We start from the raw sequence: 22,983 nt of genomic DNA, 5'->3' as shown, positions 1-22,983 counted from the left end.
AAATTGGTAATACTTGCACAGGAGTTAGTGCAACTGGCAAACGGAACATTGAAGTTCCGTTACGGATTTGGTGGTTAGCCGTGATTATCCCTAATTTCAACAACAATTGAATTAGCATATTGTGAGGGGTTTCTTGTACTACTGTTTTAGTATTTGATTGTTTCAAATGAGATTTTGCAGGCAAAGTGAAAATCGTCATTGTGTGTATGTGTCAAAGTAAGACTGCTAAATCAATGTTTGTATTTTTGTATTTTATAGAACCAAATGCAGGCAGAACTATCAAGCATTCTGCAGTCATCCATTTGAGCAGTTCATTTAATTCCTGTTCAGCCAACTGTACATTGCCTTGAGCTCTAGTGTGTGTCACGCTGTGGGGACACTTTGATTACGCTTCACTGGATTCTGTTCATTTGGTTTTGCTCAAATCTGTATTCTTGTCCAACTGTGTACGTCCCTCTCAAGCCCTCATTACACAGTAAGCACAGTGTTGACTAGTAATATGCCATGTTTTTTTACACATGATTCACATTTTCCATAATAAATACAAGGCTTGCCTGACATCCATGGACAACCACACCTCCTGCCTCCCAGGCTGAAGCAAAGAAATCAAAAAGAAAAATAGCTAATGAGATGAGCTGCGAAATGCTCCTAAGATGGAGGGCAGGGGCCAATATAGTTTTTGAAGGAACGTTTTTTGAAGGAAATCTCCAAACCAGATCAGTATTTTGTAGAAATTTTGAAGTATCATCAACTGGACTGGGTTGATTGAGTTCAGGACGTTTCGCTTCGATCTCCAGAGGTCTTTGAAATCAGGACTGCCAAACCTCTTGCACTTCTTAACAGTTTCAATAATTAGTCTTTGTTTTGCAAATGGAGCAAAACTGGGAGTTGTTAAGTCCCGTTTCATCGGTGAGTAATTAATCAAGAAACGTAGACCTATGACGTTAATGGCATGAGTGAATTATCTGATTCAGAGCCAAAGACGCAACGCCAGTGAACAATAGCTAATCACAGCGATTTGCACCAGCTGTAGCTTTATTCATTCCATTCCATTATTAGCTGCAATCAATTCTTTGGTACGCTGATCTAACAAGTGCATGATCTGATTGAATTATTCAAGATGGAGCTCTTCTCACCTCCAGTTTGCATGTCTTTATTTCCCAATGATGATATTACACATATTACAGTATTTCACATTCGCCAGTGATTAGTTTAGAGTCTTATATAAAGTATAGATGTGCATAATTGAGGCTTAAAAAGGGAATGTGATTGCATGATTAAAAGCTCCAGCTGATTTTGTAACTTTGCTTTGCGCAAACTCTGGCTCTTTTGTTTTAACAAAAGGTGTGCCCTGAGAGAATACAGTGGCATTTTCCTTTTTCTTAATGAATTTATAATTTACGTTAAAGAGCGGAGGACAATCCCTTGGTGGAGAATGCCGTTTATTGTGTTATGAGTGACATCCATCCATTTTCTTCCGCTTTATCCGGGCCGGGTCGCGGGGGCAGCAGTCTCAGCAGAGATGCCCAAACTTCCCGATCCACACACACCTCCTCCAGCTGTTCTGGGGGGACCCCGAGGCGACACCAGGCCAGCTCGGAGACATAGTCCCACCAGCGTGTCCTGGGTCTTCCACGAGGCCTTGTCCCACTAGGACATGCCTGGAACACCTCCCGCCGAAGGCGACCAGGAGGCATCCGGAACAGATGCCCTAGCCACCTCAGCTGGCTCCTTTTGACGTGAAGGAGCAGCGACTCTACTCCGAGCCCCTCATAGAAGTCAATCTTAACCACGAAGTGGGGTTGTATTGTAAACCATGTCTAAATCACCTACTTTTATTATGTTACTAAAGCATAAATGAATTATCTTTAATTAAAAGGAATAAAGCATAGGCAGAGCACACATGAGTACCTCCCGACGGAGCCACTACATGATGCCAACAAACACAAAGGAGGTTCAAGCTTCCAGATAAGCCAGTGCTTCGTTTATGTGTTGGTCATCAACTTGTGCCTCTCGGCTTTGTTCGATTGATGGACCAAAGCGGAACAGCTGATGCGCAGCCTTTATGAACCCTATTTTATATAAAACAGGTTGACAGCTGCTGCACACTTTGTCACAGCTGAGCTACATTTTTGCCAACAAAACAAAAAACCTGGTTTTGTGAATGATGAAAAAAAAAAAAAGCAAAAGGTAACAATTTCTGCACCCAGTCAGGAGTGAAATGTCTTTTGTTTAAAGTCATGCATTTCACGGCGTGTATAAGGAGCTTAGCAGGTGTGCTGTATACAAATGTTGTGCTTGTCAGTTGCCATGCCATTGCTATGCCATCATCACCTGCATACACTAGTCTATATAACAGGGAAATGAGAAAACTCAAAAGGAAAATCCAATATCTCAACAGTATTTTTACACCTATGTTTTATGTAGTCTGGAATAATTATCTGAATTTTTTGGAGTTCCCTGTGGAGACGGGAAGGATATTTTGTTCTTGACATAGAAGGCATTAAGTCTTATGAATTAAGCCTGGATTTTATGTGGAACTTTTTTTAGATTTCTTAAATTCTGTTTCCCCCTTTCTTCCTCCAGATGCCTTCACCATGCTGAGGTTTAACACATGCACCCATCTAGAAAGCTGCAAAGAAAATTCCACGTTTTTCTTTTTTTTTTTTTGCTCTGGAAACACTGTTTCTTGTAAGTAGCCTATGGATGTAGCCATCCCAGAGTGTGTAAAGGATGCCCTCGTGTGATCAGAAGTGGTACTTATTGTTACAGATTTATACAGTAAGTAATGAATGACACAACAGCTTTTCTTATCTGATTTTTCAACCATTGAACAGATTATTTTGTTGTCCATACAGTCTTCAACAGGTGGGCTGAGAATCGCGACAAGTAAAAGAAAACAATGTAATTTTTACATGTACATCTTATTTAAAAGTTAAACATACTATTTAATTCAAAATAATTTTTTGAAGCAAAATTGTGAATGCTGATAATAGTATTACATTAGTTTTCAATTAAGTATGTGAAATATGTGTGAATTATTTCGTTAAGCCAAAGCGTGTGTTCGTGTCGCCCTCTACTGGACGTAAACGTCATTCTTTGGCCTGCTTTGTGTGACTGCAGTTACTGTAAATTTTGTTTTCATGCACACATTCTTGTGTAAAGTGCTTCAGGTTTTGGAAAATATATTAATTTTGTTGCAGCTTGTACATTTATATGTGAAAATATATTTTAAAAGAACGTTTTGTTTTGTCTTGGTATGTCACACTTCAGGTGTCTCTATATAAATACCTGGATATGCATTTTATTTTCAGGAGAAATGTGGAATTCGGGTAAAAACTGAAGAAAATACAGTTTAATTTGATTTGGTCCATTTCCCAACATTAGACCATTAGCTACCTATTTAAACTTTTTTTTTTTTTCTTATCTTTTCTACAATTGCGGCAGGAGACGCGTGTTACACCGATCTGACGACAGTTTGCATATCGCCACAACTAAATGTATCAATAAATGAAAGCATCCAGGTCCATTTTCCGTTAACTTGCCTGTCTCCCCCGTGACCAGGCGCCCGTGTTCGCCTGCCTCCCCCTCTCCCTCCCCCGGTCAGGCGTGGTCGTCGTGGGGGCCGGTCCAAACGCGCGCACGCACCAAAACACCACCTGACGACGTGTTTTTGTTTGGCTCTACACAATTTAACCACAAACTTCAACCACTGAACCCCTGTTAAGTGTTATTTTTTCAGGCGACATCCGTGTTCGGGCCAGGAGGAGTTGGGGGGGCTGCTGTGGGTGTGGCGCAGCCCGCACACAACGCCCGCTCTCGGGGATGCGCTGAGGTGAGTCCTGGCTGCCTTTTTTTTTGGTGTGTGTTGTTGTTGGTTACTCGACCCGTGTGTCTTTGACCATGAAAACCACCGTGGCTATGCTCCACCATGACACGTCTCCTCTCCGCATGTCGACCCCAGCCCATGATCCCTTCCCCGAACACGACCCATATTTGGAAACGGTCTTGTTTACCATCACGAGGCTAAATGCTAATGCACTTAATTGTCGCTGCATTAGCTTGTGTCGATGAGAATAGCTTTTCTTGCGTTGCTATGCGCTTGTGTTGTCATGAGCTGCAGCCATTTTTAGCTTCCCTTTATAATCCACCCGTTTCACTGCCATTGCTGGTGGTTTATTGTTAGCCACTCATCTGTGCACATTCTCCTTTAGGCGTCATGCGCGTCGTGCTCGGTTGGGTTTTAACGCACAAGGTTAGATTGCCCGAGGAGATGCGTGCGTCTGTGGCTGCTGCTCTGCGCCAAATCCCCTCTGGATCCGGCCGCTGCTGGTTGTGCAGATGGCCCTCTGTGCAGATTGCGGGTGGACATTAGCGGCGGCTGGTGCTGGTGCTGATGCTGCGGCGGCGGCGTGTTGCTAGGCAGCCATGAAGTGCGCGAGCCTGGGCCGCGAGCCAAATAGCACGCTCGCGGGATGCCATCGTAAAATTAAAAAAAAAAAAAAAAAAGGCGTGTGGTGTGTCACTGGCGAATATATCGCTTCAGATGTGGCGGCACAATACAATGGTTGCGTATTTGTAACATGGAGTGGGCGAGTGGGCGAGTGGGTTTGACGGGCTGCGGGGAGAGGGTAGCTAAAGCATCTATGATAGCAATAGCATGACTAAATCTATGCAGAGGCGGAGCGCAATAACAAAAAGACAGTTATTTGGCAGTTTTGCATACGTTAGAATCTACTTTATAAACAGTCGTTGTCTAGATGTAGGCTGTCTTTATCATCGTCAAAAAAAGAAAGAAAAAAGTCCATATAGCATATACATTTTTGCTGTATTTGCGATTGTTGATTATATAAGACATTGTAGGCGTTTGTTTGAGTTTTCTGTTTTGTTTTTTAGCCGTTTAGCTACAAAATCCATCTTTGTCTTAATGTGCTTAACATCTCTGTGCATTTTCCAGTAAAGATTGCACTTAAAGGCCCTGTACTTGATTTTTGTGATTAAATTAAAGGATTGTGTAATTGTTTCACTTGTTAGTTGTGGTCCAACTCATTCCCAACTCTCCTAACATGTTTATAACATCTCAATTCTTCACAGCGATGACTTTATAAGCACATTTCAGAGCGCAATCCTGCCACCATAATGTAAACAACAAGCCTGTTAGTTCACATTCGATAACATCCAATTATAAAGTCTTTTTAAGTGCACAAAAGGCTTTTTTATTCCACCAATGTCAGTACAATATACTGAAGGATAAAACTAATTTTGTTCCACTTAAAATAGAACCTGATCTAGGGCCTTGTTTCAAAGTAGATGACCACTAAAGGATGTTTTGTGTTGTAAGCAATAATTTAAGTACATTTCGGCTAAAAATCCAAATATCAGAAAAGCCTCAAAGAATATTTTCCAATTTTTCATCTGGTTTTAGTCTTGAGAGACACAACTACATGATCCTTGTATCTCTGCCTCCAATGAACGGCAGTTTGAACTGTCCAGTCGTTAATAATGAAAGTGGAGCCAGAAGAAATCGATGTACTTTAGGTCTTTCCTGTGGCTCTCGGCTCCTGATACGCAGCAGCAGCAGCACATACTTTTGTTCACTGTGGAGCGACTGTGGTCAATAATACAGGCATGTACTAGCTGTGTTTACTGGAGCTTAGACCTGGACTCGACGCTTAAATTAAGACTACGCTGCAAAATGCCAAAGCCCTTTTAGCCAGAGACTAATCAATACCACGCAGTACCGCACTACCTTAATCTCTACATAATATACTACTCTAGTAACAGAAGTGCAAATTCTGTGTCTTAATGATAGGACTGCACAATATTTCACCACTTGTTCTGATCCTGATTTAGGTTTCATTTTAATTTTTTTTACTAGTAATATTTGTTTAAATTAAGTGTGTGCTGTGTTGAAATGACTTAAATATAACGGGGCACTGTCTGTATTGAGCCATCTCCACATTTCACTGGATTTCATTCATTCAGACTTGATATCTGTGTCCCCGTTTTTCTTTGTGGAAGGTTGGTGTGTAGATTTCTCTGGAGGACAGGGCCACAGCTGCTGACACTGAGCCCACATAAAGGCCCTCTCTCCTGGGGGCGGCCTTAATGACTGTAGGGGCGCTGGTTCCAACAGACTCGTGCTCTGTGCTATAGCATTAGATAAGGCACGGTTCACTTGCTGGACACTCCATTAGTAATTTCTTCTTGATTGCAATCGAGGCTCAATGCAATTTTTGCACAGTGAATAGTCATTATAGGCAATTTGGTGAAAAATATTGAAGAGGTACAATGTCAACTGCATAACCCTGTCTGTGTAGTTTGTATGTGCACAATCATTTTCACAGATCATTTTCAGTTCAAAGGCGACAACCAACAGCTTAAATAAAAGGCAATGTCAACTCAATCTTGACCAGGAAATCACAATCTTTGACAGATTTCTTTTACGGATTTTTTTTCCTTTGACAGGACTGCACAGGGTGAAAGGAGGTGAAGTGCAGGGAGAGACATTCAGCTGATTCTCGAGGCTGGGACTTTAACCCATGACATTGAGGATATCCTAGGAAAAATATACTCGCAGCCTGGGGACCATGGCCGAAATTTTCGATACACGGAAGCTTGTAGTTTATTTACGAATAATAAAAAAAAAAAGTATTTACGGATCAAACGTGACAGCAGCAGATGCGACACTATTTTTCGATCAAGCTTTAGACCATGTTCCAAATAGTTTAGCTCGAAAGTTTACAGCGGGTACATCGTACGTCATTGGATACGATGATACGATTGGCTGTGGCCCGTGCAGACGCACTATAGACATTCGTAGCGCCCAATAAACGGCTATGGACGATTGTAAACCACACCTCTCCTACGAGAAAATAAATTGGTGGTCCCCAGACTAAATATCACTTGTGATTTTAGTCTGCCCCCATGAGGGCATCGGACCCCACTTTGGGAATTTTGATTTCTAGCTGAAGCAAATTGAGTTACATTATATTTCATGTTTATTGCAGCTTGTGTGGTATTTTAAGATATGATGATGCACTTTTAGAACAAAGGTTTACTGTCATTTGGATGCCTGAGAGTTGACGGTATCTGGTATCGCTAGAGTCAGTAATGTCGTTTATCGCGATACTTTCCTGCCTCAATATATCTAACTTCAAATTTGTTATTGTGACAGGCCTAGGTGGACCCCTTGGATCCTCCATTTAGAAAGGCATCACTTAATGGACCCCCTAGAAAATGAGATGGCACATCTCAAGGGGCATTCCATCAATAAACTTAAACTTAAAAGCACTATTTGTAAGTAAAGACAATGCTGTGTTCAAAATAAATCTACAATACTCTCAAAACCATAAATTTTACTACAATGCTATATGACATTTCCATTCAAAATAATATTCCAAAATTATTCCGTTTTACCTTCATTTTCAAGCTGACGGACTTAGCAGGACATGGCACAATCTTGTCACTTTATTCAAAGACCAATAATTATCTTCTTAATCTTCACACTTTGACTCACTGGCATTTGTGAATTTAATGTTTAAATACAATGTCTAAAATGAACCATATTAATTGCCAAAAAAAACCCAGTGGTGCTACCTTCCAGTCCTCTCTGTAAACACACTATAAAGTAAATTGTGGGGTGTGGTGCATTCAAGGCCCTTATCTTCTGCCTCCAGTTGCGTTCATGTGCGTGTAGTCGTTTTTTTGAGTTCTCGCTGGGAGTGGCTAAGGTCCTTACGGTAACCCTGTCCTCCTTTCTCCTATTACCAGCGCGGATCACTGGACAACTTCCTGTCTGATCTGTCTGCATGTAGCCACTTAGCGCTAATGCTTTCTACTGGGTTTGCTCTGGTCTAGAAGGAAACGCCAGCTCCAGTGCGAGGGGAGGTAGGACCGCCTTTCATTTTGTCCGGTTGTCTCGATGTGCACTTTTTAGGGATGCTGTTCTCTGTTTTGGGACGTGAAATGCAATACAGTGTGATACCCCATGGACTATTGGTCGTCTGCTTGTAGTGTGCCAGATTGACAAAGATCATATTTCACACTCGCCCCATGCCTGAAGCAGGAGGGTTTTGCTGTTATGTTTTCTGATGCAACTTTGTGTGCTGTTGACTGTGGTTCTCAAGTGCAGGAAACGAGATTGGTTACTAATACAAATTGATATTGATATTTTTGTTTACATTGAAAAAAAAAAAAAAAAAAAACTAAAACATTGGGCATCGATTCTTAATGATTTTGGGACTGGGGGCCGCTTACCAAACAGGAATGAAGTTTAAGCAGTTAGTTGTGACCCAAACTAACTCCTAACTTTATTAACACAAGTAAAAAACAGCAGCTAGTTCACGGCTGATTAAAAAGACTTTAAGAGTGGATATATACAAAGGTCTTTTTTCCACAAATGTCTTCTTTGCAAAGGACTTAACAAAACATTCCGCTGCCAAAACATGTTTTTACACTTGCACGATGTCGCCAACTCATTGCCATTCCCTTCATTTGAAATACTTCAGCTCTAACACTATTATTTTGCACTGTGCCTCTTTCTCCGTATTGTTTAATCTTGAATTACCTCTCGTTCCCAGCGCTCCTCTTATCCCGCGGTTACTGACGCTCGCACGGACCAGTAGAAGATGAGCAAGTCTCCCACGCCTAAGGGCACTCCGGTGCAGAGGAGTCCCAGTGATGGGGTCCCCGAGGGCCTGCAGTCACCCCAATCTGGGACGGGCCCGCAGCTGAAGAAACGCATCTCCACTCTCCTCCAGAGCCCAGTGAGTTATACCTGATTTAGTGCCCTCTGCTCTGCGTGTTATAGATTACTGTCATTGTGAAGAAGAATGTGTAATTCCACCAGCCGCTTGGCCCGTAGTCGATTAGGGTGCAGCGGGTTCAGTTTTCTATATTCCTTCACAGCACAGAGGCGTGGGAGTGGTGAATAAAGCAGGATCTTCAAAATGCTGCATTTAGCACATCACCCTGGCACTAAGCGTCTTTCCTGACTTTTACATGGTCAGTGTGTTGTGCACTGCCCCTGTACAAATGAAACCAAAACATCATAATGCAAAAGTCATAGTTTCAGATAATTGGGGAATATTCTTCTAAACCACAATCTCGAGTTTGATTCAGTCATGATTTCAGATGGCTATCAAGGGGCTGTTGAAGAGTGATAGTGATTAGGTTCCCAAACACCTCAAGTTTTTTCCTCTGACATCAATTGCGCCTGTGTGAGTGAGTAACAAAATCGATTTCACACTGTTGTTTTGTACCTTAGTTCATCTGTGCTCGCAACTTTATTTATAGAGCACCTTTCATGTACAGGTGCGAACTCAAAGTGCGTCAGAAATGCAGCAAAAAATTGACATCAGTGAGTTTCCCACACACAAATAATACAGATTTCAAGTAGAAACTAACTTTATTGAAAAGCTGAGTCTTTAGTTTGGACTTAAATAACAACTGCATTATTGGCATTGGTTCAAGATGATGGATTTCAGGCGGTTAGCTGCATACATCATGTGTAGTCTGTACTCTGGTAAAAAGCCAGCAGAAAAGAGTTGGCTGATCTCAAAGCCCTACACACCTACTTCAGAATGTTTAAATCTATCCTTTGAATGTGGTGTCTGTTCTTGGTCTTTGTGACGACTGTGGCTGCAGCATTTCTAATAAGTGCCCGATGACCGACTGATTTCATGAAACCTGTAAACTAGCCTTTACAGAACATGTGCAACTTTATGCTATAGCTATATGCCATGCAGTTATTTTGGACCTGGCACATAGACTACAATAGAATTCTTATTTCCTCCTCTTTTTCTTTATTCTTCCTCTTCCTCGGCGGCTGAAAGAGCATGTGAATTAGTGTGATTTGTGTCTGTGCAGTCGTTCAGAGAGGACCTGGACGGGCTGATCCAGGAGCAGATGAAGAAAGGGGGCAGCTCGTCAAACCTGTGGGCTCTGAGGCAACTGGCCGACTACATGACATCACACGGCTCTCCCGCCAACCTGCCTGTGGCTCCCAACAGTACGTCACTCACTCGTACCGCTAAAGTCATATCTTATACAGGCCTCTCATGCAGTAAGGACTGGCTGTGTGTTGTTATGCACTGATGAGGAGGAACATTATGACACTGACTGATCGGTGCATTGTGGAGCTTTTTAAGTGGAAAATAAAAATGTTTTCATGCATATTTGACTTTTTAGGTTAGCATAGCAAGCCAAATAAAGGTGCCATGGTAACCACTCATACAGCCATTGGGTCACAAAAAGGTCAACACGCACAAAAATCAAGGTTTTCTTTTTTTTACTTGCATAAAAAGTTACATAATGTACTTTTAACATTTGGTTTTGGCAAATGTCCGAACCAAGAGCAAGGTAATAAATTGAATAAAATAAAATGAAAAATCAAGGTCTTTCCCGCTATGCCTGCTTGATGTGCATGTATTTTTTTTCTCCACTGCTGTCCCTCATTTTGGCTTGAAGGAACCAACCCCATATGTATTTTACCAGCTTTCCTCTGTGTGTAAGACCAACACACTCAACAATTAGGCTTATACAAAAACAAAATTAGATTGTAATCGCTCTGCCTTATCCCGCTGAAAATGGGGCTTTGACTGTCATTTGGTTCTCGACACACCAGTCGGGCACGACGGGGCCAAAGAACTGGGTCAGAGCATTTCCGAAAGACCAGCCTCTGGAGCGGTTCCTGGTCTGCAACAGTCGGTATCTGTTGGAAATGTTTTCAGGCTGAAATGAACAAGGTTAAAGCAGTGACAAGTGAAGCAGTGGATAGTAAAAGCGTCTCTGTATAGAACAAAACAACTTTGCCTGTTACTCTTTTGCTAACCTTCAATATTAATTGCCCTCTGCCACGTGAAGTCTTACTCCACGGTTTATAATTGCTCATGCTAAGCTTCATCCGTGTTTATTCTCTGGACACATCATCTGACAACTTTTTCTTCAATCAAAGCTTTGTATTTTTATAATTATGGTAAGCTTTCCACATTGTGTGTGTCTAGAGTTTGCAATTAACTTAACTTAAATGCTGTGAAGGCTAATTATTTTTGCTTTAGTGCAAATATTACTTTCTTTGTAAGACTTAATGTCTTTTTCTTTATTTGTGTTTCCATTAAGGAGAACGTAATAACCACAACCTTTGTTCATTATAATAATAACATTAATTATGCATGGGATCAAAGATGCTTAATTTTATTTAAGTTTGTTCCCAAGCAGTGGTTTGTGTTATCGGTAATTATGGTTATTGGGTCAGCTTATTGTGGTGCTTAAGTTCCAGTCTGTGCTGTGGAAAAGTCACATTTATCTGGGTCTGCCTGTTTTTATTGATTATTCCCAAAGGACAAAGCCATTGCCCCAAATCTGCTGTTCCTAAACCTGAAGCGAGCCCTAAGTAGACACTATATTTTTATGTAGGTATTTTATGTTTTTATATAGACGGCCCCGTCTTGGTGGGAATCGAATCCGGGACCTTCTTGTTTGAATGTATTTATTGCCTTTTTGAGTGTTTTATGTGTCTAAACACTTTTGGCTAAATGGAGCATGACACTGCTTCCCCAACCCCCCCAAAAGGTCACTCACTCTAATGTCATCAGGCCACTTTTAGAGTTGATTAAAGCTGTACTGACCAATATATTATCTTGTAGTGAGTTCATTTGGCACCACAGATCTAGAGTTCAAACACAACAAACCAGGAAGTCTAGGGAAAATTGATAGTGTTGGCATTAGGAGGTCCGCCTTGTTCACGTCTCTATACTCGCTATGAACTCCGGCTGAGACGTGCTTCTAATTTACTCGAGTGAACAATGGGGATGTTCAGAAGTGTCTATGAGAGCTAGAAACACATTTAGGAAACAGCTCAGAGATTTTACTCAACTACCTCTGACTTTCGTGGTTGGATAACGGAGTGAAACATTTGCTGTAGAATTGTTTTCATAAGAATCTCACAAGATTTATTTTCCTTCCAGTGTTGCAAGTTTTAACTAAGATCTTGTTTGTTCAAAATATTTCACACTCTCACAAACTCTAACTTTCATACAACTCCTATTGTAGCTTTTCTGATTCTTGTTCCTCATTAAATAACTTGTTGCTCCAGAAAGGCGGCTAATAAGCTAATCTGCTTCGTCTGTGGCGTACAGATGCAGTGATTGACTCTACCTCACTGTCCTTTTTCAGACATGATGATGGTGACGCCTGTGAATGACCTGCAGTGCTGGGAGCCCGGACGTCTGGTGAAGGGAGAGCGGCTCATGAGGTGCAAACTGGCCTCTGTGCACAGACTCTTCGACCTCTACGGCTGGGCGCAGCTCGGCCACACCTGCCTCACTGTGAGAAAACTGCTTTATTCAACAGCAACACAAAATCAGCACCGACAAGCTCAGGGTTTAGGGCGTGTCAAGTCTTTTCTTTTTTTTATCGCTGGCTCGTGTCTTTGAGGGCTTTTAGTAAAATTAGATTAGAGCATTTAAAATTGGTATTGAGGAGCAGCTGAAGCACTAATTCACAAAGTTAAATCATATTGTAAGTACATTTATTTGAATTTGATACCTTGAATCAGTATTTAAAAAGTGCAAGATGTTGGCTTGGCACAATTCTGCCTTTTTTCATACATGGATTAGCCACCACAGAGAATTCTATTCCCTATTCTTCATTTTAGCCAAAGGAATAGTGGGATCATTGTGAAATATACCTATGCTATGAAATCAGGTGACCTCTCTTTGGGAGTTACTGATACTAATACTCTCTCACGTTGATAGTAGCCTTTTGGGCGGCACAGTAGTGCAGCGGTTAGCGCTCATGCTTCACAGCTAGAAGGTACGGGTTCGATTCCCACCTGGACGGGGCCTTTCTGTGTGGAGTTTTTGCATGTTCTCCTCGTGTCTGCGTAGGTTTCCTCCGCGTACTCCGGTTTCCCCTACCAGTCATACATATTAATGAATTAATTAATATAGAAGGTGCAGTTACACATATGACCTGAGGTGGCAGTAGTGAGCATAAAATGGCTAACTTGCATCGAGCCCCTTTTTTTAATTTATGAAATAGGTGGACTTCGTCTCATGCACCTTATTTAGCCTTAGTTATTTTGGTTTTCTGTATTTTCTTAGAATTTTCTTTGTAAACATCACAGTTTCCACATGATTTTGGCTAATACTTTTTACTTCTACTTGAGGAAAATTATTTCGAAGTAACGTTACTCTTACTTCAGTAAAGTAGTTGCTCTATCCACCTCTGCTTGGATGAGAGGGGAAATGTCTGCAGCACTTAAACTACCAAGTACAGATGACTGATTCGGAGCTTTTGCCTTTCTTTGGGCGCATAATGTTGTTGAATCATCCAGTGGGTCACTCTTGCCTGTTGTCTTTGTAAATCCAGGTGCTTTAACTGCAGCGTTTTTCACATAAACTGAACTGAGTTTTGAGTAAAATGCATCTTTGGTTGTTTTTTTCCCTCCTGCACAGCTGCGTGTGAATAAGGAGCAGGAACACTTCTTGGTGCTTCCCGATGGCCTCGCCTACAGTGAAGTGACCGGCTCCAGTCTGGTCAGTATGTTTTTAATATTTCACATATAATCATTGACACAGACCGAACTTGTTCACTAACGGAGCGGCTCTCTTGTCGTTCAGGTGAAGGTGAACCTGCTGGGTGAGGTGGTGGAGCGGGGCAGCACTAACCTGGCCGTGAATCTGGACAAGTTCAGTCTTCATTCGGCCATTTACTCGGCTCGCCCCGACGTGCGCTGCCTGCTGCACCTCCAGACCCCAGCCTCCGCCGCCGTGAGTCCAGGCTTTCGGATTTATGACTTGAAATACCATCAGTGCACTAGCCTTGATCACCGTTTACTGTGAAGCCCTTTAGAATTGTTAAAGTAAAATTGGATTTGGTCACAAACGGTCAAAGCTGCTCTTCCAGGGGCCTATTTTCATTAAGGTCATTTAACACAGTCATGAATGAATTAAAAGCTCAAAGTTAATTTTGTGCATTATGGACTTTTTAGTGACATTCTAAAGTGAGGAAAATACTGATCGTTCTGTGTCCAGGTTTCCAATATGAAGTCTGGGCTGCTGCCTCTGTCTCACGAGGCGCTGTTGGTCGGAGAAGTCGCCTATTATGATTATAACGGAGTCATGGAGCAAGAAGAGGAAAGAGTGGAGCTGCAGAAAAGCCTGGGGCCCACCTGCAAAGTCGGTGGAAGTTAAAGAGATATTGTTCTTCTAAATTAGACATGTTTGAGCAGGATGTTTGTTGCTTTTGTGCTTTAGGTGCTTGTGCTGAGAAACCATGGCATCGTGGCTCTGGGGGAGACGGTAGAGGAGGCTTTCTACTCCATCTACCACATACAGGCCGCGTGTCAAATACAGGTCAGACTTTTCTGTTTTATTATTTCAAAGCCTTTATGAAAATGTATTGGCCCAAAAAAACTAGACTACGCAAAACTTCATCAGCTGCAGTTGGTTCTTCTGACCCAAACCAGCTCATGATCTGAAGAGTGGTTCCTACACTGCTCCTGACAGGCTGTCCCAGCTGCACTGCAGATGGATTGGACAGTTCAAATGCAGAAAACAATTTCCTACAGAGACAATGAAGTGTATATTACCTTATTTTAAAAAAAGCATTAATATAAATTGAAATTTTGTTACGTCTAGTGTTGCCCATTAATGGAGACTCTGGTGTCTCCCAAAAGTTTTATTTCTTCCCTCATAGTTTGAAAATGCTACACTGTTCAGGCTGCTTCAGGCTGTCTATATAGCATAACTGATACTGTTATGCTACATGGACAGATGGGACAAAGAGAATTGCATGTAAATAATGTCAATTTTCAGGAACACATTTTTTTAAATGAAGCGGGACATGTTGGAGCCACCAGAGTTGGCCTTGGCCCCGGGCAGATCTGAACAGTGTAGCGTGTCCCTTTAAGTGAACTGCTGTGAGTGTGAAGGAGAGTGGCTCCTCTTTAACTGCAGTAAATGCAGATTGTATGTTTGGACTGAACAGGACTGAGCTGCAGTGCAGAGGAACAGACCAGTGCCAAACTGCGCCTTTAAAATGTGGAGTCATCAGTCTCTGAAAAACTGAAACAGGAGCGGCACCATCAAACATTTATCACTGTCACAGTATCATTTATATTAAAACTGCTTCAAATGCAATAAATAGAGCTATGCTTTCAACTTTACATATTATCTATATTTTAGCTTGTCCAGGAATGTTTTCAAGGTTGTGTTGGGTACATTTCCCCGCCATGGTTGCATTTGGTACACGAGAAGTGTTCTGTTGTACATGTACTACTTTCCTCTGTACTGTGTAATGAATACTGATTGAATACTGGGCCCTTCAGTACAGCAAACTTGCCGTATTGATCTCATGGCTTAAAGTCCTTTGAACTGACATTTTGCCTGTGATTGAAAGTGCCGACACCTTTTAATCCCAAGTCGGCCAAAAGAGAACAGGTTTGTGCCAGTTTTTGTTCCGCAATGGTGCCCCAGTGGGCAGAGTTATCGACCATAAATCTGATGAAGCCTCTGTAGATTAAATACATCCTTTTGAAAGCGCCCCGATCAAACTTGTAAACTGCCCATGTCGTTGCAGGTGTCGGCGTTGTGTTGTTCCGGAGGGGAGCAGAACCTGATCATGTTGGACCGCAGCGCCCACAGACCTGCTCCGGCCGGGACAGTGGGCTGGGCCGGGTCCACCTTCGGCCCCATGAGCAAGAGCCGCACCGGGGAGCACGAGTTCGAGGCCCTCATGAGGACCCTGGACAACCTGGTGAGGAGGACACAGTGTTTAGAGATGCCTTGGAGTAGTTTCAGCTCAGTGTGAAAGGGCAGTTGGCTTTTAATGGGTTTTGCTGAGTCACTTTTACCGCGCACCATCTGATGTTTCCTGTTCAAACTATGAAAGCATAAAAGCCTTTCTGTGGTTAGGATGTAAAGTGAAAGCATTAGCTGGAAATGTAGTGCCGACTATTCTAGAATATCAGGGATAGCTTTTTAATTCTGTATCTAAACCTATAAACACAAAATTAACCACTCAAATAGTTGCTGGTTCCGAGGCTGGATAGAGGAAAACTCTGCTGTGGCCCCAAAACCATAGTTTAAGTTTGAAAATCATGTTACCCACTAGAATATTTTTGCCATTTGTTGTGTGTTTCATCAGGGCTACCGTACGGGCTACACTTACCGCTTCCCCCTGCTGCTGGAGAGGTCCCGGACGCGGCGGGACGTGGAGGTGCCCGCCACGGTCACCTCCTTTTACCCGTTTGACGAAGACGGAGGGCACTCCGCTCTGAGGCAGCACCAGTTCGTCAACAAGCAGCAGCAGGAGAGGACCCGCTGGCTCAACACGCCCAACATCTACCAGAAGGTCAACCAGGAGCAGGCCAGCCCCGGCCACCAGCGCTCCATGGTAAGAGTACTTGCAAAATTAAATAATGCTTTTGCCACTTGCGGGTACGCGTACTATGAAGGGACCTAACATGGCTACTGAAACAATCCTGCCAAACTCTTTGATCAATATACAGAAGACATGTAGCCTTTTCCTACGCTCTCCTCAGGTTCCAAAGGCAGCCATGATATTTACAAATCAAACCAGACATGATGTAAACATAAAGACGAAAACTTTCTGTACTGCACATATTTGCCATTATCTGTAGTATTTTCTGTTTGGCCTGTTGTGGGCTGCTGTCAGAAACACACGAGAGGGCGGGTTCTGACTATGCCTTTGGTCCCTCCCAGACTCTCCCCTCTCTGCATTGCAGGGGAAGCCCACAGCTGAGTACAGCACTGCAGTGCACAGGCTGCCCTCTACTGGCCATAAACAGAACTATAATAACAGTGACATAAACAAAAGCAATATGTAGTACAAGAAACTAAAAAGACAGGTTATGAAACACATGTTCATTCTACAGTTCTGTTACTTTCCTTCATTAGAATTATGTCTCCCCTTCCTCCTCTGTAGTGGATGAAGACCGACGAGACTGACCAGGCTGGCAGCACGGCAATCAAAATCGAAAACCCCAACCAATTTGTGCCTCTCTTCACCAACCCACGGGAGGTGCTCGAGACACGAAACAAGGTCAGCGCTCTGACTCGGTCAAGGCAAATCCACACTGTGCTTTGTATGTAATGCTTCTTTTTTTCCCCCCCACAAGATTCGACAACAAAATCGCCAGGACATGAAGACAGCTGGTCCTCAGTCCCAAGTGCTTGCCGGCGTCATAAATGAAGACAGCCCTCCGGTAAGCTTTACGAAATGTACTGTAAAACATGCAACATAGACAGACACCAGACGGAAGACCAAAGAAAACCAAATGTTGGTGTTATAGCCACATAAGAGCAGTCCAGTTTTTATGTGATTAGTTCACTTCTTCACAGGTTCAGGATTGTGACTGAAGTCTCTTCAGTTTGCAGAGTGGGCAGTGACACATGATGATCTCCAGGAAACACTCTTCGACTTCAATTAAAGATTAATTACAATTTTATCAAAATTGCTATTTGAGTTTTGCAATCACAAAAATTACAAAGGCAATTATTTAAAGGCCCAATTTCTGAAATTTTAATACAATGATTGGACCACAACTAATTTTAATTTAGTGGCTCCCTCTTTCCAAACACATTCCTAACTTTCCGAACGTATTTGTAGCATCTCAATTCTTCACAGGGACAAGTTTATAGTCACGTTTCACAACTTGTAGGGTCACTTTCACAGAAATGCTAGAAAAGTCACCTGCAACTTCATGATATTGATATAATGCTTTATAATTAGAGGCACGGTGTTTTCCCACATGTCAGTTACAACATACTGGAGGAAAAATGTTTTTATACCATAACTCGAAAAAAAAATCTGGTATAGTGTCTTTCAGTGATGTCATCTGCAAACAGCTGAATGTTGTTTCTTATATTCGTTTCACAGTTCATTTTTGTTTTTGCTCAAATACTAATACCCCTATGTTTTGAAAATGTGTGTCAGCAAATTGCTTCCACTTCAAAGGATTTCTTGAAGTACTTTTAAAAGCCACGATTCAGGACTTACAGGAGTCATGTTTATCAACGTCTGGTTTGTGTTTTTGGTGCTGCAGTCTCCGGAGAGTCCGCCTCAGCTGCCCCCAGAGCCCGAGCCCCCGAACCCCTTCAACGAGCTCACAGACCAGGCGCTGGAGGAATATCGCCAAGAGGTGCAGAAGAAGCAGCACACGGGCACCAACGGTATCAACCTTTATATTTTACGAGGACTTCAAGTGCTGTTGCTGTAAAAACTACTACTATTGCTCCTGGTGTTACTTCTGCCATTGTTTCTACGGTAGTGTATAATCTATGGATAATGACACAGAAGCAAAGATAACACCAACTTGGAAAGATTCAATACAAGTCGCGTTTTTTATTGTGAAAGTACAGTCGACCCTGCAGGAATGGGTTACTCCCTGCAGATCTTCAATCCTTTCCTATTCTCCGTTTCCATGCTCATGATATAAATGACCCGTTTCCCTGTTTACCAGTCAGACTAAACACTACATGCTCTAGGAAAAATAGACACAAAGCCGGATCTTCGGGGTGTATTTCGTGTTGTAATAGAATAGGTTTTGTCTGTTTTTCCCCTCAGTTTTAATGTAACACTGTATATGATTGTCATACCGTGGCGTTATTGTGATAAATTCACAGCATGGTTTGTGTGTTTACTATAGGACTCCACATAATTATTTTGGTCATCGATTTTTCCGTGGATTAACTTTTACGATTACTTATTTGGTGTGTGGAAAGTGTATTATTTGCAGTCTTCATAACACATGAAACTAAAGTGACGCTGTCAGAGTAAACTTAAAGTAATGTTTGTAGGCTGTTCTAAGTGGTTTCATTAAATAAGACACTACAACCTCAAGAAATTCAGTCAGAGTTTTTTACTGCCGGAGCACAAATAAGGACCTGTTTGGAGCCATGGGCTGGGATTGTGGGACTGAGAGCGAGTCCCTTTAAATATATTTTTTCCAAACTGGTATTAGGCTCAGGATATGGCAACAATTAATGTGGAGCTCAATCAATTTTCTGATTTAATACAATTTATTTCACACCTAGGGACACATATACAAAAATACGTATACTTTACTTTTAAAATGCTTCTTTTTTTTCTCCAACGATAATCTATCTGAGTTTGGGACAGAAACGATGAATCGATGACTAAGATACTTGACAACTATTTCAATAATCGATTAGTCGATTAGTCAGCCCTAGTTTACACTGAGACTGTTTTCATCTGTCACTGTGTTTGTTTGACGTCTTAACAAAACTAACCCCAAACCCAGTCACCATGTGTCTGTCTCTGTCTCTTGTCTTTGTCCCCGTGTGAGCACAGGGGAGGATGTGGAGTCTTCCCCCGCCACCTCCCCCACAAAGCCTCTCTCCCCAAGCCAGTCCCCTCTGTCAGGTGAGGCGAGACAGAGCGCCCCCTATCGGCCGCATGTGTCTACAGCATGCTTTGAGTATTTACTGCATGTACGATCATCATGGACGTCTGTGCTTTACATATTTGATGGTTGCATTTGAAGATGAGGTCGAGATGTTTTCTGTTTGTTTGCTGATGAGCTGATAAACATGCTAAGGCATAGGGAGGCCAAATCTGGGAAAAGTGGGACTATTTGTGCCGTCTGCTGGACTGACTTCAGAAAGTAAGTGCTTCATAGAGTGAGATTAAAGGAGAAAAGTAACGCACACCAAAACTAAATCTTGCTTGATGTGCAAATCTCTCAAATATAAAAAAAAAAACACATTGCGCTCTCATATTGCAGATGTCAAAAAGTATTTCTATTGTATTTTATATATTTCAATATATTTCATAACAATACGAGTGCGCAATGTTGTCTTTTTTAGTCATAGAGAGACTGTCATAGCACATGCAAACCATTTCATTTGCTGCCAAGTCTTTGCTGAGATTGGGATGGTTTTAGGTTCCACATATTCCGCAGCTTAAAACATTTCTGTTCTTTGTGTTTTTTAACACTATAGTCACACGCTGCGGATTAAAAGGTGGGTTCCGATCAGGATAGGTGCCAGAGGCCTAAATCTGTGGTTCTAAACTGGTGGGTCACGGAACTATTTTTGTTGGGGAACATTTCTTCCAGTATTTATCCTCTGAAAATGTATTTGAGTCTGTTAAAATGTCTTGTGCTGAGATTTTGACCATGATTTAATCTTTATTCAAATTTTATTCAAATCAACAACATTTTTTGAATCTGTTGATTTAAACGACAAAGCGTTTTATGAGTTCAAATTAATATTCTTTGGGCTTTGAGCTTGTCATCTCAGGGTAATTGTGTGTCCCCATGCCATTTCGGTTGACAGTACATTGACTGGGACACTTGGGCAGGGGCGTAGCACCAAATTCTGGGCCCTAGGCACAAACTGTCTTTTTGGACCCCCCTCATATTTCTTGTTCTTTAACCACATAACAGTGGTTTGACAATGCAGTTGATTTATTTTCTATTATAACTTTATTATATACAGCGACCTAAAAATCTAGATTAGTCCTGGATACTTAGTTCATTGTTTTGTTTTTGTTTGTGTACTCGATGTTTGACTTGAAATTTCATCTGGATTGGCTTCAGTTACAGAAATTGAATAACCTTCAATCCCTGTAGTGATATAGATATTTAAATTGGTGGTGGGATATTCTGCATGCATAATGATTATTAGCAGACCATATTAAACAGGACGACTGCACCAGGGACATGGGATATTTGTGCTGGGAATAACAAATGTGTGACTTTAAAGTAGGCATTAAAATGCTATTTTGCAAAAAAGAAATATTATACTATATGTTGTCTCATGAACAAAAAAGCTCAAGGGCTTCAGCCTCATTTAGTCTCGCACCATATTTGAAGCCGGCTGAACCATTTGGCACATTTTTAAATTCATCATCCATCATTATTGTTTGTGCAAAATTCTGTCTAGCAACCGTTGTATTTCAGCCCGGTTGTTCAATTCTTATAGTATCAATTATGAGGAAACTTAGAAAGTACAATACAGAACGCTTTTTGCAGCACTTTTGAGGGCCCCCACCCTGCTCTGGGCCCTGGGTACACAGCACCCTTTACCCCCCCAGTCCGACGCCCCTGCACTTGGGTATGGGTGGGTTAAAAAAAAGTTTAGGTACTGGTATGGAAAGCAGATATGGAAAATATATGTCTTTAGAGACAAAGTTTTGATGCCTGTTGGGTCCAGGGGCAGCACTAAAGGAAGTGACTTGGTTGTTTCAGCTCAAATAAATGATACAAATTTAAAAGAAACAGTCTTTAAAGGAATAGATCAACATTATTGTTCTGTTTTCTGGTTCTGGATGAGGCATACATTTGAAAAAAACAACAACAAAAAACACTTGGGCAGCCTTGCATAGCGAGACGTTCCTTCCGGGTCTGTGTAGGTTTTACCCTCTCTGCTGCCAGGACTCCCCTGAAAAAGAGATTCTGAATCTCAGAGGGACTGTCCTACTTAAATATAGCTAATACAACCTTCTTTTATTAATTTAGGCATGGATTGACTGAGGTACGTAATTGTTGCGGTCAAAGTGCTTGCAAAGACCATTATTTACTCACTGAACAGCATGTGCAGCTCGTTCAGCAGCTCCACAGCTCTCCTTTTATACTCAACGCTAACTGTGAGACTCTTGTGTTTCGTTCCTTCAGAAGAGCCCAAGACGGACGACGCGGTGCTCCAAAACGGCGGCGAAGAGGAGAAGCAGACGACCGAGGAGCTGGAGAAGGGCATGAAGGAGCTCACCACCAACGACACGTCCACGCCCCCCGCCTCCGCCCCGGCCAAACCGCAGGGCAACACTCCGGAGGGATCGCCGTCTAAATCCCCCTCCAAGAAGAAAAAGAAGTTCAAGCCGCCGTCTTTCCTGAAAAAGAGCAAAAAGCAGAAAGAGAAAGTCGAGACTTGAGATAGTCCTGACGCAGCCTTTTGGGTTAAATACTACAGTGAAGCATTTCTTTAGTGTCTGAATAAAATGGTGCATCCAAATCAGCTCACGCAAAATTAAATAACACTTTTTGACACACAAAAAAAAGGCTGTTTCACGTTGTACTATTTGACCAAGGCTGGACACAACATTTCAGCGCATCACTCCTCACTGTCACTCTTGCTTTGGTCACTGTAAAGCCATAATCGGACGTTTGGTTTTCAACTTTGGGATTGCTAGTATGATCCCGTGCACTACTTGCCACATTTTTAAACCAAATCTCCTGGACACCCACTGAATTATGCACCCGTTCACATTACTAGCCACCTACATGATGTATATTGACATTGTAGTACATTTCGTCAACCATTTCTGTCACGGTTTGGGTCGATGGTAGTTGTCGCCAATTTGTAACGTCTAGGGCAGAGGCTGAATGTGTAACTCATAGCTACTGATTGTGCTCTTCTTGAATTTGAATGCCAATTTTGTGAGGGAAAAAAAAAAAACTCAAGCTATTGATGTTATTACAGCAGGGAATATGTAAAGAAAACACGCACCAATCAGGCATAACATTACGACCACTGATCAGCACAATGATTTGGTTCAACTTCATTGGAATTCGCTCACAATTTTAGACTTTTTTCATTTTAATTTTAGTCATGCTGCATTTACTGAGTTTAGACATTATTTAGTTCAATTTTAAACTCTCTATAGACCTGGTTTAGTCCTGGTTTGGTCCTGATCTTGGCTTGGTGAGACTTGGACAGTCAAACATGAGGTGATCCTGGAAGTGAAAGGTTTGAGAACCGCTGGTCTAAAAACTATAGGGCTAGCTCATTTTATACATCATAAATATCTGCATGTGTATGTATTTGAGACATTGCCAATTCAAATTGCCTATTCAGCTCTTGTGAGAGATCTATATCCCGGTCTGCAGTGTCAGTGTCTTTCATGGAACTGTTGATGTTATGCCTGATTTGTGCAGCAAATAACACTGGCTCTCACTGAATCACTCCGCGCTATCAATGCTAACGTTTTACC

General features: G+C 42.0%; 2 protein-coding genes across 5 annotated transcripts in view; both read left to right on the top strand.

Annotated features, from left to right (window-relative positions):
- figla (folliculogenesis specific bHLH transcription factor) overlaps nucleotides 1–3,663 on the top strand; it is a gene marked incomplete at both ends in the record, with an annotated part of 18,551 nt that extends 14,888 nt beyond the window's left edge. The window contains one exon of the mRNA XM_079568842.1: nucleotides 3,565–3,663. Coding sequence (XP_079424968.1) covers nucleotides 3,565–3,663 — 99 coding nt within the window. The remainder of the gene's footprint in view (nucleotides 1–3,564) is intronic.
- add2 (adducin 2 (beta)) lies at nucleotides 3,589–22,983 on the top strand. Of its 4 annotated transcripts, XM_079567680.1 has the most exons (17): nucleotides 3,589–3,835; nucleotides 7,774–7,890; nucleotides 8,583–8,768; nucleotides 9,871–10,012; nucleotides 12,178–12,329; nucleotides 13,461–13,541; nucleotides 13,626–13,775; nucleotides 14,040–14,183; nucleotides 14,262–14,360; nucleotides 15,586–15,762; nucleotides 16,153–16,401; nucleotides 16,954–17,070; nucleotides 17,147–17,233; nucleotides 18,074–18,200; nucleotides 19,342–19,413; nucleotides 19,992–20,012; nucleotides 21,668–22,983. In XM_079567680.1, the coding sequence occupies exons 3-17, from the start codon at nucleotides 8,631–8,633 to the stop codon at nucleotides 21,922–21,924; spliced, it is 2,013 nt and encodes a 670-aa protein (XP_079423806.1). In that variant the 5' UTR covers nucleotides 3,589–3,835; nucleotides 7,774–7,890; nucleotides 8,583–8,630; the 3' UTR covers nucleotides 21,925–22,983. The 4 variants fall into 4 exon arrangements, with proteins under 4 accessions (XP_079423806.1, XP_079423807.1, XP_079423808.1 ...); XM_079567681.1 differs by lacking the exon at nucleotides 7,774–7,890; XM_079567682.1 differs by lacking the exon at nucleotides 19,992–20,012 and having other exon boundaries at nucleotides 3,590–3,835.

Source organism: Gobius niger, assembly GCF_951799975.1.
Source record: "Gobius niger genome assembly, chromosome: 1".
In the NCBI taxonomy this organism is placed as follows: Eukaryota; Metazoa; Chordata; class Actinopteri; order Gobiiformes; family Gobiidae; genus Gobius; species Gobius niger.
The sequence above is the reverse complement of the archived record's forward strand: the minus strand, read 5'-3'. Positions and strand labels throughout refer to the sequence as shown.

Coding starts and splice junctions, on each gene's coding strand:
- add2 (XM_079567681.1), top strand. CDS start 8,631: ATGAGCAAGTCTCCCACGCCTAAGGGCACTCCGGTGCAGAGGAGTCCC. Junction 13,776..14,039: donor AGACCCCAGCCTCCGCCGCC/GTGAGTCCAGGC, acceptor TTCTGTGTCCAG/GTTTCCAATATGAAGTCTGG. Junction 15,763..16,152: donor TGAGGACCCTGGACAACCTG/GTGAGGAGGACA, acceptor GTGTTTCATCAG/GGCTACCGTACGGGCTACAC.